This window comes from Varanus komodoensis, unplaced genomic scaffold (genome assembly GCF_004798865.1).
Source record: "Varanus komodoensis strain SLA01 unplaced genomic scaffold, ASM479886v1 scaffold23, whole genome shotgun sequence".
Classification (NCBI taxonomy): Eukaryota; Metazoa; Chordata; class Lepidosauria; order Squamata; family Varanidae; genus Varanus; species Varanus komodoensis.
In genome coordinates this window covers 4,436,274-4,452,338 of record NW_025335627.1, presented here as the reverse complement: position 1 = coordinate 4,452,338, position 16,065 = coordinate 4,436,274, and the positions used below count along the sequence as shown (strand labels likewise).

General features: G+C 41.1%; 1 protein-coding gene across 8 annotated transcripts in view; it reads left to right on the top strand.

Moving 5' to 3' along the window:
* ADARB1 (adenosine deaminase RNA specific B1) overlaps positions 1-14,392 on the top strand; it is an 88,279-nt gene extending 73,887 nt beyond the window's left edge. For 7 of the 8 annotated variants that reach the window (XM_044431680.1, XM_044431682.1, XM_044431685.1 and 4 more), the window contains 2 exons: positions 3,832-4,010; positions 9,581-14,392. In XM_044431680.1, coding sequence (XP_044287615.1) covers positions 3,832-4,010; positions 9,581-9,757 — 356 coding nt within the window. In that variant the 3' untranslated portion in view covers positions 9,758-14,392. The remainder of the gene's footprint in view (positions 1-3,831; positions 4,011-9,580) is intronic. The other variant, XM_044431687.1, reaches the window with a different exon arrangement.
* The last annotated feature ends 1,673 nt before the right edge of the window (positions 14,393-16,065 follow it).

Here is a 16,065-nt window from a genome sequence, read left to right as displayed (position 1 = left end):
TGACAGTGAGGAAGATTTTCCTGATGTCCAGCCTGAATCTGGGATGCCACAACTTGATTTGATTATTCTGTGTCCTATGCTCTGGCATCAGCAAGAAGAGAACTTGACCTTCCTCTTTGTGACAGCCTTTGAGGTACTTATAGAGGGATATCATGTCCCCCCTCAGTCCTCTCTTCTCAAGGAGAGAGCATGCCCAGTTCTCTCAATCTTTCCTCATAGGGCAGTGTTTCTAAATCTTGGATCATTTTTCTTGCCCTCCACTGGACCCTTTCTAATTTACCTGCATCTTTCTTAAATCTTGGTGCCCAAAGCTGGACACAGCATTCCAAGTTAGGTCTAATTAGTGAGGAGTATAGAGGAACTACTACTTCTCGTGATTTGGAAGTAATACTTCTGTTAATTAATCAATATTTTAATATGTTTTAATATCGAATTTTATTATTGTATTTTATTAATTTGCAGCCAGAGTGGGTCATCAATTTATTTATGCTGTTAGCTGTCCAGAGATGTTAGTAATTGGACAGCATGCAAATTTTATAAATAAATAAATAAATAAAGCATCCCAAAATAGCTTTTGCCCTTTGGGCACCCACATCACATTGTTGACTCATGTTTAGCCTATTGTCCAGAATTACTCCAAGATATTTTTCTTTTTCAGTTCTGTTGAGCCACGTATTCCCCATCTTGTATCAATGCATTTAGTTTCTTTTTCCTAGGTAGAGGAATTGGCACTTGTCCTTATTGAGTTTCATTCTGTCGGTTTCAGCCCATTGTTCAAGTTTATCAAGATCGCTCTGGATCTTCATTCTGTCTTCTGTCTTGCTATTGCGCCCAGTTTTGTATCACCTGCAAATCTGATCATCTTTCCTTGTACTTCCTCATCTAAATCATTAATAAAGATGTTGAAGAGCACCAGGCCCAGGACTTTTCTGGTAACAGGGCTACTAGTATGCAGCTGTTGCTGTTGTTGCAGGTCACCAACACTGTGGAGTCTCCTTGGTCCATTGTTTTTGCAGCCTTAGTCATTCTGTCTTTGGGGGGACTGTTGTGACAACTGGTGCTTTCAAATGTCTTCACTAAAGTTAGCAACACAGTCCTACCAGCAAATGGGAGTGTGTTGCAAAGAAGAATACAAGTGTGTGTGTGTGTTTGTGTGCACGCACAGGGGAGGATTAAAGTGAAATAAGAAAAACCAAGGGGAGGGGGATGTTAGGGACCTCCTCCTTGCCCTCCCCCACCAAACTCCTCTTCCAAACTCCGGTTTGCTCTCCCTGGTCGGTCACTCCCTGAGAGCTTGGCTGCTACTTCCCAGAGGCCCTAGACCAGATGGGGCAGCTTGCTCTGCTCTGCTAGAAGTCAGGAACCAGAATAGTTATAATTGCTTCAGTATATACATGTATTTGTGTGTGTGTATGTATATGTGCTGTCTACGGAAACTGCCTTGGGTTCCTCACCAAAGGAAAAAAAACCCCAGGATATAAATACAATGTAATGGCAATAATAATAAACAATATCACACTATTGTGTTTTTGCATTGTTTAATATTTGTAACCAAGCTTTGGCTCTTGGGCAGTATTGAAATGTGATAAATGAAATGAAAAACCATTTGAAAAATTAAATTACAACCATGAAACTGCCAAAGTTTCCTAATATTACATTTGTAGTTGGCATGCATTGATTTTTACTAATAAAACATAGAAATGTAGCAAGTCAAAACTAATGAAATTTGATTGTTTTCCCCTGTGGAAAAATGACGCACTGGAATTTTTTCTGCCCCACTTTGCCAGTTGAAGCTCCTAGACACTCTTCAGAGCTAACCCCATATAAAGCATATTGCAACAGTTTAAATAAGATGTAACTGCTGCATGGATTACTATTCCCAAATCAGACCAGTTCAGGAAGGGTTCTAGCTGAACTCACCCCTTGCCATAGCGGCCACCTGAAGATCCAGGGACAGTGTAGGATTAAGGAGAATATTCAAGGTACAGACTGGCTCCTTAAGGTGCAACACAATCATTTCCAGAACAGATTAAATTTCAGTCTTCGAATTAGGTTTTCTACTGACCAATGGCACTTCCATCTTAAACTCAGAGGCTTAATCTCAGCTTGTTCACTCTCATTCAGGCAACTTTCAAGGGGTTTATCTGCTTCTTTGGTACTCAGTGAAAAAGAACAGAAAAGCTGGATATCATCAACATATTGGTAGCACCTTATTTCATAGCTGTGAATTCTCTCTCCCAGCAGTCTCATGCATATATTAAACAGCAGACCAGACACAATAGAACCCTGTGAGACACCACAGGGGAATGGCTGTGTAGCTGAACATTATTCCCCCCAATACCATTGCAAACAGCCAAGCAGTCCAGAAGGTTACCATAGTCAATATTTTTGAAAGCTGTCGTGTGTCCAGGCTTGGCATGAGGCCTAAGGGAAATGATGTGTCTGCAATATTCATTGTCTATTATGGGTCACATCAAGCAAGGTGTGATCTACATCAGATAAGTCTGGGCTTTGGAGAGCATAATGTGCTGGTTGGGCTTTCTCAGATAAGAAGCCGTCGTTCTGGCAAAATGCTGCTGCCAAGTGAGGCCTTAAAAGGGCTGACAAGCCTGACCTTTCAGTGGCTCCATTCCTACTGAATATTAACTGCACTTCTTAAAGATCCATTGTCTGTGTCTGTAGTCGCATGCTGCTGTGAGGCTGAAGAACACAGGAAGCTGGGTCAAAGTCATCCTCAGAACCTGCTGATGGGAGAGCAACATTCTCGGGTCTAGGAGGTAGAGAAAATAGATGATTCCCCTTGAAGAGGGTTTTCCTGTGACCTGCTTGCATGCAAGTCCTCCTCAGGGTACTGCAGAGTTTCAAAAGCAGAGGACATAATACTGAGATTATGTCCAAGAAATGGGGTCATGTTTCTCTCCCATCAAACTCCTGGCATAAATCATCTGCTAAAGCATCACCTAGTTTTTTATCTGAGCTGAAAACCTGATTGAAATAGGTCCCAGCTTCATCTAGATGTATCTGGAGTTGATACATCAACATTTTCTTATCACTTCATGGTGCATTTGAGACTGGTCTATAGTTAAATCTCCCAGGCCAAGGGCAGGTTTCTTTAATAAAGGTCTTAGTACAGTCTTTGAAGCAAGAGGAAACAATTTCTTCTAAAGAGGCATTAAGGAGTTCTCTTACAGCATTAGTCCCACCTTGGCCAACGGTTGAGTACAGAGGTACCGTGTCCGTGTCCTTGAGATTCATAAAGATGTAAATAATCGAGGCTAGTATAGTTCTTCCATCACACAGGAGCATGAAGTATGATTTGAGTGTGGTATAACATTGAATTTTCCTTCCTGAATAGCTGAGGGGGCAATGATAACATTTTTCTGATATATTAGAGCAACTAATGAGCTCAAATCTTTAAAATAATTAGAATATAATAAGAAGATTGGTTGTACATTTTGAAGGTTGGTTACATTGGCCTTTTTCCCTTTATCAGCGCTTCAGTTACCTTAAAATTCGAATAGTAGTAAGATGCACAGATACGTGATTTTTCTTTCTTTTTCTGTATATGTGCTTCCTGTATTATTTCCCCTGTTCTCAGCCTTCATATGCCTTAGTGATGCTGGAGTGTTTCAGCTACATGTTCTGCAGTAGTGGAAATGGGGCAGTTTAATATCCATGTCTAGATATGAGAATTTTGAAGATGAACGGGGCCTTTTTTCAACTATTTCAAAGGAACATTGCATAACATGAACTCTTTAATTTTTCTGGAAAGAGAAGTATGAAACACACATGAAAACTGTGCTTTAACTGAGAATATTTTTTTTCTTTTAGGCATTAGCAATGCTGAAGCTCGCCAGCCAGGGAAAGCACCTAATTTCAGTGTAAACTGGACAGTAGGAGATGCTGGTTTAGAAGTTATTAATGCTACAACGGGCAAGGACGAAATGGGCCGTGCATCCCGTCTTTGTAAGCATGCTCTGTATAGTCGTTGGATGTGCATTTATGCAAAGGTATGTCTTTGCATAGCATATGGTCCAGCATTATTTGTGTTGTTGTTGAACTTAACTATTTAACCAGTCTGTCTTTTATTGAGCAAGCAATTCTCTCCCAGAGCTGAATGTATCAGGAATTTGAAATCCATAGATGATTCGATATTATGTTTGGCTCAGTTTCTGGTTCCAGACTCCTAGTTGAGCAGATCGGAGGAAGCTGCCCAGCTGGTCTAAGGCCTCAGGGATACAAGCAGCCAAGCTGCCAAGGAGCGAGCGACCAGGGAGAGCAAACAGGAGTTTGATGGAGGAGTTCTGCAGGGGAGGTCCTTAACATTTTTTACCCTGTTTTGCTTCTCTTTCTTATTTGACCTTAATTCCCCCGCTGCACGCGGTGGCACGAGCAATGCACCAAGAAGACTCCACAGTGGTGGCCTGCTACAACTGCAACTGCTGCACACTCGTACCCCTATTACAGGAAAAAGTGAGAGCACTGGAGCAGCAAGTGTCCACCCTCCGGAGAATAAAAGAAAATGAAGAGTTTCTGGACAGAGCAGAGGAGCTAGAACAGGTAAGTGTAGTCCAGAAGGAAAAAGAGCATCAGCAGGCTGAGGCAGCAGAAGAGAACCCCGAGGGAAGGGAAAATGAGGTAACTCGCTGGAACAGAGTGATAGAAAGACCTAGAAAACACTCTGCACCGTGGAAGCAGTGAAACTCTCAAACAGCTTGAGGAAGAGACGTGTGAGAAACCCACTGTGAAAGAACTACATGACACACTGAATAACTTTTTCAGAGAGAATAGGCCAATCAAACAAGGAAAGGATAGCAAAATTGGCAACAAAAGGAGAGTGCTAGTTGTGGGAGATTTCCTCTTTGCAGAATGGAAAAATATGTATGTCGTAATGACCCAGACACTCAACAAGTACGCTGTCTCTCTGGTGCCAAGGCTAAAGATATAACCAGCAAGTTCACACAACTCGTACGACCCACTGACAAATACCACTTCCTTCTCTTCCACAAGTGAACAAATGACACTGCCATGAGAAGTTTTGCTGAAATAACATAAGACATCGAATCTCTAGAGAGGAAAATAAAAAAATAATAGGGCTCAGCTACTCTTTTTCTCAATCCCACCAGTATGTGGAACAGCAGCTGGCAAATGATGGGCTGCACCTCACAAAGAACGGGAAGTGGATGTTTGGCCACTGCATGAAAAACTCCATCAGGAGAGCTTTAAACTAAAACCTGTAGGTGAGGGAGATGTGCAGCATGGCACAAAGAGGACAAGGATTCAACCTTCAAAAAGCAACTTGCCAGCATTCCCAAGAAGATTGATGTAGTCATGATGGGGGACTTCAATTTCCCTGGTATTCGCTGGGAGACAAATTCTGCCAAGCATGGCCCCTCCAAGAGATTCCTGACATGTGTTGCTGACAACTTTTTCCAGCAGAAAGTAGAGGAAGGTACGAGAGGATCAGCTAACCTCGATTTAATACTAACAGAGATGGCCTGGCAGACAAAAGAATAACCATGGGAACTCTGGGGGAAAGTGACCATGTGATACTTGAATTCTCAATTTGAAGGAGATAAAGGTTAACTGAAGGTAAAAACATACCCTGGACTTCAAGAAAGCCAACTTTAATGAACTCCGAAAAATGATAAGCAAAGTGCCATGGCAACACACCCTTTAGAGGAAAGGTGTCCAAGAGGGATGGGAAATTTTGAAAAAGAAGATTGTCCAAGCACAACTGTGAACAATTCCATCAAGAAAAAGGTGTAGCAGACAGCAGAGGAAGCCCACGTGGCTCCACAAAAATTTAAGTGACAGCCTGAAAGAGAAAAAAAAAACATGTACAGGAAGTGGAAGGAGGGCCAGACCACAAAAGAAGAATATAAACAAATATCAAGGAATTTCAGGAATAGCGTCAGGAAGGCTAAAGCGGAAAATGAACTAAGAATAGCAAGGAATGCTAAGCACAACAAGAAAGCCTTCTTCAGATACATCCAGAACAAAAGACATGAGAAAGAGAAGGGCGTCCAGCTATTTAAGTGGATGGCAGAGTGATAACAGAGGGCAAGAAAAAGGCAGAGATGCTCAATACTTCACTTCAGTCTTCTCCCACAAGAAAATCTGCAATCAAGAGGAAGTTCAAGCTGGAAGTGAGAGATGGCAGCTCAATATTGGCAGACAAATGGTCAAGGAATACCTAGGTGGAATAAACACTTTCAAATCTCCACCTCAGAGTAATAATAGAGCTAGTGGAGGAACTCTCGGAACCACTGGTTGTTATTTTCGATAAATCTTGGAAAACAGGAGAATTGCCGGACAACTGGAGAATGACTAATGTTGTTCCTGTCTTCAAAAAGGGAAAAGGATGAACCTGGGAACTATAGACCACTTAGTCCAAGATCAATCCCTGCAAAAATTCTGGAGCAAATTATTTAAAAAATCCATCTGCAAGCATCTTGAAGAAACTGCAGTGATTAGAAACATAAAAACACAGAAACAGAGCGAGTCAGAAGGGGCCTCCCAGGCCATCTATGACCCTCGGCTCCAGCTGGCTCCGCTTATGACATGTCCACCATGTGCTTGTCTAGCCTATCCTTGAACACCATCACTGATGGGGCCTCAACCACCTCCCATGGAAGCCCATTCCATACCCTTGGGGTCCTGTCAGGGAGTACTTCCTGGCATCCAAATTGAACCTTGGTTCCTTGACTCGGGAGCACGTTGGAGCACGTCCTGCCCTCCTCTGCAGGGGAGAACAGGTCTTTACCTACCCCCATGTGACACCCCCTCAGGTATATCACCAACAGATCCCCTCGGAGTCTCCTCCAGGTTGAAAAGACCCAGTTCCCTCAGTCTCATCTCGTACGGCTTTCCCTGAAAACCAGCCGCCAACCTTGTGGCCCTACACTGAATTGATTCTAACCTGGCTATATCCTTCCTGTAATGAGGGGCCCAAAACTGAACAAAGTACTCCAGTTGCGGGCGCACCAGCGTCATATAGAGTGGTAGTAATACCTTTCTCGATCTAGAAGCCACGCTTCTGGCTATGCAACCAAGGGTGGCGTTTGCCCTCTTAACCACCACATCACACGCCTGACTCATGTTTAGCCTGCAGTTGACCAGCACCCCGAGATCCCTTTCACAAGTGCTGCTCTCCAGCCACTTGTCCTCTAACCTGTACTTATGACACCCATTCCTATGCCCCAAGTGCAAGTCTTTGCACTTATCCACATTGAACGCCACCCTGTTGTCTCTTGCCCACTTCCATAGTCTGCCCAGATCCTTTTGGATCTGGAGTACCTGCTCCTCAGTTGTGGCCATTGCCCCCATTTTAGTATCACCTGTGAATTTGTTCAGCAGACTGTTCACCCCCTCTTCTATGTTGTTGATGAAAAGATTGAATAGGATTGGCCTCAGGACACAAAATACTTAGTTCAACTTGCGACACCCCAGATCGGGCTGGACATCAGGAAAAGCTTCCTCACTGTCAGAGCAATACAACAGTGGAATCAGCTGCCCAGAATAGGTGGTGGGCTCTCCCACACTACAGACTTTCAAAAAGAAACTGGACAGCCATCTGAGTAGGATGGTGTAACATGGTGTCCCGCAACAGCAGGGGGTTGGACTTGATGGCCTTCATGGCCCCTTCCAACTCTTGTATTCTATGATTCTATAAGTACTTCAAAAGCTGTCACAAAGAGGAAGGTCAAATTCTCTTCTTGCTGATGCCAGAGTGTAGGACACAGAATAATCAAATCACACTGCAACAACCCAGATTCAGGCTAGATAGCAGGAAAAGCTTCCTCACTGTCAGAGCAATATGACAGTGGAACCAGCTGTCTAAAGAGGTGGTGGGCTCTCCCACACTAGAGACTTTCAGAAAGAAACTGGAGAGCCATCTGAGTAGGATGGTGTAACATGGTGTCCTGCAACAGCAGGGGCTGGGACACAATGGCCTTCATGGCCCCTTCCAACTCTACTATTCTGACTCTATGAATTATGAATCTGCCAAACAAGTACCTCCTCCAAATAGATTCCAGTATTTTGTGCCAGTTTTTTGTTGATTTGTGTCATAAATCTAGAGTCTTGTGCTGCCGCCCATGACTGTGTACTGATAAATCAAATGTGTTAGTAAACAAATGTTAATACAAAATCCTCTAAACCTGTGCCACAGCCGTATGCAGTTTTGCACTGTTAATATAAAAGTGAAAATTGCATATGAGAGCCTAGGAGAAGTTAGGAGGAACCTAGTGAAGGCAAAAAAAAATTGACAGTCCCGTGTCTCCTTTGAACGTGTGCTAGTTTTGTATTGCCAACCCCTCTCCTATCATCTTTCTGTGGGGCTTTCTCCATCACAAATAACAAATAAGCCTTTTGCCTTTTACGATAACTGATTCATTTGTTCAGATGATTGCATATATTAGCATGAGTTTTTTTTCAACCTGGAATTAGTAGCACAGAAGAACACAAAACTTTGGCATGATTTGAAGCAGGTGCAGGAAGATTTGATTTTTTACTTTTTTTATCCTCATCAAGCCTCATCTAAGGGTAAGTCATTTTTACGCTGGTGATGGTGGTAGAAGGCCTGAGGTTTGTGGCACAAAATAGCACAAGACTAGTGCAAAAGTTTGACATAGGTTTGGAGGAGATGTGTGTTGACTTTTTTGTGCACTAAACCTACATTTGATCTATCGGTACACAGTTGTGGGCTGTGACATTTGTAGTACAATACCACACAAAACACACACTAAATGTTGACATATTTGAAGAAGCTATTTGTTTGCATGGTTTGTAGTGAACAGATGCTGCTGGTGATGCTGCTCTGAGACCAAACAGAGGAATGGTATATAATGCTCTTGTAGTCAGCAGAGAGAGTTTTCCCTTTCTATCGGTCATTTGCAATAGCTGGGAAAGAACGTGAGGTTCTAGAGAAAAGCTGCCAGTTAAGAGTACAGGCCTAGATGTCTGGCAGAGCAGGTTCATAGGTTAGTTTCTGCTAAGCAGAAATGCAGGCCTTCATACTTTGGCAGACTGTGCCAGACTCCACAACATGCACAGTTTACGTAAAGCAGGTATGGTATGAAATAGTTGCCATGTTTCAGAACAGGCTTCCTCATAACAGAAACTATACTGTATTCCTTGCAGCAAAAGAATGCTGGGTGAGGGACTCACGGCTGTTTTTGAACAGCCACACATGATTCAACTGGAATTGCCCTCAACACGCTCTCTAAAATGAAATTGCCCCATTAAAACCTGATTTGAGGAGAATGTTTGACGTTTAAATCTAAATAACTTTTCTTTGTTAGCCTCTTTCTGTTTTGGGGGAGCAAGAGGTTGGCAGACTTCAAAACATTACAGTTTAATTTAAAACACACATACAAACTGAGTGAAGAACAACTGGGAATTTGGTCTGTCTTTGCATTTTGATTATGATGTGCAAACCGAGGAAATTATAACTGCTCCCAGATTTTCTATTGCCGATAATTTAGTAGATGGGCAATTAAGAAAACACATTTGAAACAAGCAGGACCTTTCCCCTACGTAACAGAATTCTTTCTTTTCTTTCATTTTTCTTTTGCAGCTTTCTTCTTGCCTTCGTTCAAAAGTCAATAAACCAAACCTATATCATGAGACTAAGCAGCGAGCTGTGGAATATCAAACTGCGAAAGAGTGTTTGTTCAAAGCGTTTTTGAAAGCAGGACTTGGAGCCTGGGTAGAGAAGCCCATAGAACAGGATCAGTTTTCCCTCGTAGTTTGATTTGTGGAGTATACTTCAAGAAAGAGCTATGGTGAAAGCTTCCATGTCCAACACCAACATTTTCTCTAATAAGTGATATCAACAGCATTAAAATCCTTGTTGGTTTTGGAGACAACTAGTGACAAATTTTATTTTATTTTATTTTTATGCTGAAGTATTAAATGAATCCCAAGAGCTTCTGTCTGCAGGAAAAAAATGTAGTACCACTCTCTTAAATTGATTCATCTGGAAAATTTAGAAATTATTTTAAGGCATTATTGCCGGGGGTGCATGACAAATGTAAATCACATAGGATTTTAAACTATATTTTTAGTAAGTGATCTGATTTTATGTTCTTTTAGAGCCTGTGAGACATATAACTTATGCACCTCTTTTAGATTTTTATTTTTTAATTGATTAAGAAGATAGGAAGGATACATATAATACAACCAGAGTGGAGTTTGGATAGCTAGTTTTCCCTACTTCCTCACTCTAAAAAACCAGCTACTGAAAATTTTGTGTCTTTGATGTATGTATTTATTAATCTGTGAACCAGTTTTTAACATGCCTGTTTTTATTCCATTTGAAAGTATTTGTCTTCACTCCTCATTTACACATATTGTGAAAGTTTTGGGTTTTTTTATCGTTGTAAACTGGAAACAAAAATATTTGTAAACTTAACACATTTTAAACTTTAATGTACAAAAAAGCTTGAAATAGATGGCTTTTGTTTCACGGGAACTCATCAGAGTACAACAGAAATATTACGTGCAATGACAATTTCTAGGCATTTAATTTGTGAGAAAATATGCTGACTTGCCACAGTTATTCTAAGGACAAAATAATTTTTTAAAATATGTGCCCTTCATCAACCTGACTTATTTTTTAGTTAAACTGTTTCGTCTCATTGAAGTTATATTGCCTGTGATTGTACTCATATATTAATATAAAACTATCTACCCAGACTATTCTGAAATATAATTGTTTTTGACCTACTAGAATAGGAGTAAATACTGGGAACATCATACTTATTTCCAGAATCTTGGCTCTCTAAGTGTCTGTACAAGTCTAGATCTCTCAATGACTATAGGAGTTAGTACCCATTGGCTCAGTGTTAGTTGAAGGAGTTAAAACCCAGGCTGAGAAGCATTTGAGGAAGATGGTCAGGTGGCACTCTTTGCAGCTGGTCCAGCTGTCTGTGCTGCACAGATATTTGGATTAAAAAAGTTTCACCCTCACATGCAGTTTGTATATTGTCATAGGCTGCAGCTAGCTAAATCTACAAAGCTGGTTGTCACATGTGGTCCGTCTGCTGACTGCCAATGTTTCACAAAGTATTACTCTCTACCTATAGGACATCACTCTGTCTGGGAAAGATGTGATAAGAAGTTTCAAGCTCAGTGCCATAAAATCAAACACATGGTCGTATAATAACTCACTTTCTTGATGTAGCCCTTCCAGCGTAAGTAGTATAAGCATAAAATATTGCTAGGATAGAACTCCAGTGATCAATGCAATCGTGAAAGTAAGAAAACTATAACAATCATAATAGAAATTTTTGGCTGATCTTATCAGTTCCATTCCAGGAAAGTATATCCTCTAGATTTAGCAAATTCATTTATCCTGTCCGTATGCTTAAAGCAAAATAATGCTTACCTGTTTTGCTACACCAATGCCAGGAATTAAAAATTTAAAATTAGATGTTTATCTTGACTTCTATATTATGTGATGTTCATATTGAAGGTGTCACAGCAGCTACAAGTATTTTAGAATATTTTTTGTGACTATGTATAATAGTTAGAAATGGTAGCTAGCTCACTTCTGAACTTCATCGTTTGGGTATGACTGCCTGTGTAGTACTGTGGTGATAGGTTTGAAAAGGTTGTGTGCATGTCTAAGAAAGTCCTATGTGGTGTACATCTTTCTTTAAAGCAGAGAGAGGAAATGTTAATTTAAGAAAAATACTAAAAGTTATCATAGCAATAAGATAATATAGATTCTAAGAGAATAAATCAGAATTTTACAGTGTGAAAGCAAATAATGTATATGGCATCTTTAAATGTTAATAGGCAATGTCTAACGGTTACTTTCGCTTGAATAATATATAAGAGACAAGCAACACATCTACATGCCTAAAACTGGCCACAGAAATGGTTCTACTGAAGCAATTACAGTTCAAGGCCAAGTTGTGGGCCATTATCAAGTAAATAGGACTGGAAATTCTTAAAACCTGACATTCTTGTAGCTGGACAAGACCAAGGGACAGAGCCCTAGAACAGAATGGTGTCCCAAAGGAGTGGAATAGATTTGGGTGGAGCTGTGGGCAGACTACAAAGGAAAATAACATGTATGGGGGATGCGGTTCAGCAGAAAAACTGCTGTTTCAACTAAGGGGTACAGAGGGAGAGAGGAGGAGGAGGCAGCAGAGGAGGAAAAATAACAGAACAGCCTTTTCCTTTGCGTTTCTGGCACTTGGCTCAAAAGTTTTAAAAAAATGCCAAAAGTGAATTTAGCAACTTGCATTGTAAACCTTCCAGTGGTTCTCACTGTGGTGGCTTTAGCAATTATAAAGTAATTAAAGTGTGAAGATTGCACACTATATTGTAATAGGCAGGTTCACATGACACAGCAAGTTCTGGTACATTTTTTAACATTGGTTGTCTGCCATGTCATCTGAACCCTGTTATGGTGTCTCAGCATGGTACATTTGGTCTTTAAAAGCTATGAACGGAAACAGTGGTTGTTTCTGTGGTTTTTGGTACCATGATGACCTTGAAAACAAACCATTGTTGTATGTAGGGCAGAACCAGAGTGGGCAATGAGCTGGACACTACTGCCTGAAGGAACAGCACCACTCAGCTGATTCCTGCACTGCCTCCTTGCTGGTCAGAGTGGCATCCCCAATCCAGCACCTGCCCTATGGATGGGGACACCTCTCTGCCAGGTGGGAGTAAGGAATCGGAATGAGTGCTCCTCCTCCTCATCACTGCCAGCGACAAGAAAGGGGCTCAGGTGGGTACCAGGTTGGGAACACCTCTTCTGCAAATGGGAGTGAGATGGGCAGGCAGCGGTGGAAACGGCCGAGCAGCCTGCCCTGCTCCAACTGGGTACCACTGCCCAGCTGCTTCTGGATCCTCCCATCCATGTGCCTGTGGGGATCAACGGGGGAATCAGATGAGCAGTACTACTTCGTGCAGCGTGATCCTGCTGATTAGCTCCACCCCTTTGCCTGAGCATGGAGCATGCGCTGTTCTCCTGCTCCAGTGGAGGCAAGGGTGCCTGGTCAGCTCCTTCGCCATCTGTGCTGCTTTTCATGTCATGATGCCTGTTTGCACAACAGAGACTGCGTAACAGCGATGGTGAACCAAACTTGGCTCTCCATCACACCTATCAAACGGAGAAACCCCGTTCCTTCCTGCAGTGCCTCCTGGAATACTGCCTGGAGGACTGAGGAAGGAGGAAATGATGCAAAGTAGGAGAGTTACCATCTGAGCATCTTCACCAGTTTAGTGAAAAACTGAATCCCGGCAACCATGCAGGATTGCTTGTAATGGCATGTGAAGCCACCCAACCTCTCTGCAAATTATGGCTTGAAATGGAGCATGTCCTATAGCTTTTAAATAACAGTCATGCTGTAATGCTGAACTATAATTAATCATTTTAATGAAATTATTGTGAATTTCATTTCATTTCTATACCTCACAATAACCAAAATTCTCTCAGTGGCTTAGTAAATTGTGGAATGGGCAAAAGTGAGCCTTGGATGCATCCCACCTCCCCTCTCGTCTACAAGGCTGTGAAGAAAAGATAAAATCACTTGCTTTCCCTTTAAACAAAGTTTATTGCTATATTCTGAACTGGAGGAAACTTCTTTGTTTAAATTATGGTTTGTTGAAATAATCCAGGAACAATCAGTGCTTTGTGATCCTAGGCTATTTAAAAACATAGTTTAATAAGCGTTTCCCCAGGTTGGATATAACATTAAACTCTGGTTATCTAAAAAAAGGAAGTGAATGTTTCTGACATTCTTGTCATTGCTGTGTCAGAAGATTAGAGGAGTAGCACAGAAGCCCAAGGTTTGCTTCTGCTTGTCCACTTAGTATTAAACGGCAGGTTTAGCATTACATGCGGTGCAGACCATTGTCTCTCTCCAATTTGTCTCACCTTTGTTTTCTCTTTCTCATACCATTTTCATTCCTGATATCTCTGCTTGGTCATCAGCAAAAAGAATGCGATTTGGCAGAGTGAAGCTTACAATGCAAAATGCATTATGATTGCTTTCTGGATTATGTATAAATGCATAATGCATTATACCTGATTATGACACTAGGTAGATCAAAATATAATAGCGCAAGAAAGAAGACAGCAGCATATAGATCATTATTTAGTAGATAATTCTTATGTTCTGAAATAATTATATTTGGGCTGTTCAACTGATAACATTTTATTTTGAGACAAGTCATGTTTGCCATGACATGTGCCAATTCTACTATAGTGCAGTTTCTATGGATGCACAGTGTTGTATGAACACAAATGTAATTTGAAATATGATAGAACTGAGGATTCAGTTAACATATCTATAAGGAAAAGAATAAAATACGTAACATGTAATGAAATGTTCCTTTCAACCAAAATCGTATAAAAGCTGGAAATGAATCTGAATGTGTCAAATTACTTTTCCCTACACATGTTTTATATCCATTTTTCTGTGACTGGTAGGGCAACAAAAGAATTTTGTGCCAACTGGAACAAAAGAGTGCTCTCGCATGATGGTCAGGCAGGGATGGGTTTCTCTTTCTTCTCTGCTCCAGTCAACCAGCCCACACAGAATGAATACTGAATTACTGGAAACATCTAGTTAATTATATTGTCACATAGATGCAAAGAATGCTTATTTTGTTTTGCTGCATTGCAGAAAACGTTCTCTGAACTGAAAAACTGCCATCCCCACAGTTGAAGCTTTTTTAACTGTCAATGCAGTTTAAGTACAGACTATTCATAGAGAAATAAAAATTTAAAAATCTGCTGATGTGATTGAAATCCAAATGTTTATATAGAGCCCGCAGATAAAATGGGTGCAGCTAAGGTTAGATCCTGGATGTTGTTTTAAATGCCAAGGACACTCCAAATCAGTAGGGTGATTTTAAAGTATGCCAAGACATTGGGCTATAATGGTTAAGTGGGGATACTGTATTGCTGTGTAACTTCACTGCTAAATGTGTTACTTCAGCCTCCAAAATGAGTTGGTGTACTTTCAGACAAACTGAATTATTGCAGAATAACAGAGTTGAGAAAGACTTCTGAAGTCATCTAATTCAACCCCCTGCTCAATGCAGGATCTGCACTGCAAGATACAATTAAACAACATACCTGACAAATGGCTGTTTCCACTACTTAAATATCTGCAAGTGAAGGTACCTCTGGAGGCAGCTATTCCTGTTAGGATGTTTCCCATTATGATTCAGTCTTTCATGCTATTGACTATTCCTTCTAGTGTTCTGTTATCTGCAGTTTCAGCCCAAATACATGGCCTAGTCTTCAAAGCACATAATACAAATGGGATGATGACTCTCATAATTAGAGTTTTGGGATGATGAGCTCTCACAGTTACAAATTTGACCACATTTAGTGACTTAAATAAAAAGTAATTATGTTTGTTGATGATTCTGCTTAAAACATCTACCAGATAGCCATCTGAGGGTAACATCTGAGGGGCTAAAGAATGCTTTGGAGTCCCAGAAAGAGCTTGGGGCAGGGGATATGTGCTTGCATCACACTCGTTCCCCCATATTTGCAGCCAGCACAAAGAGCCATGCCAAGAGGGCATTCTGGGTGGCAGGGAGCATTGGAAAATGGGTTCAACAGGCATTTCAGCCTGTTCTCTGTCCGAAGCACAGGAACTAGGAAGCCAAAATCAGGCTTCCAACTGACTTTCAGGGTGGAAGTAGTGGGGAGGCAAAGATTGCCTCCATTTGGTGTCCATAATCCTTTTGAGTTCAGAGGTTTACAGGCAACCACACTGGATTGTAGCCTTTATGTGAAAACCTAGACCATAACTTTACCCACCTCCTGCTCTGCATAAATGATGTGAAAATATATAGAGGGGTATTTGAAGGCAAGAATAAATAATGGTATGGTCAGAGAACCCCGCTTTTCCTTCTTCAAGTCATCTCCAAATTATGATGACTTTTATGTATAAAAGTTTTCCAATATGCCCCGTCCATGACACCATGTTCAGCTCTTATAAATTCAAAGTGGTGGCTTCCTTTATGAGGTTAATCTGTCTCAATATTTGAAATCTTATGCCTTCTACTTTCCCTTGGAGAGGG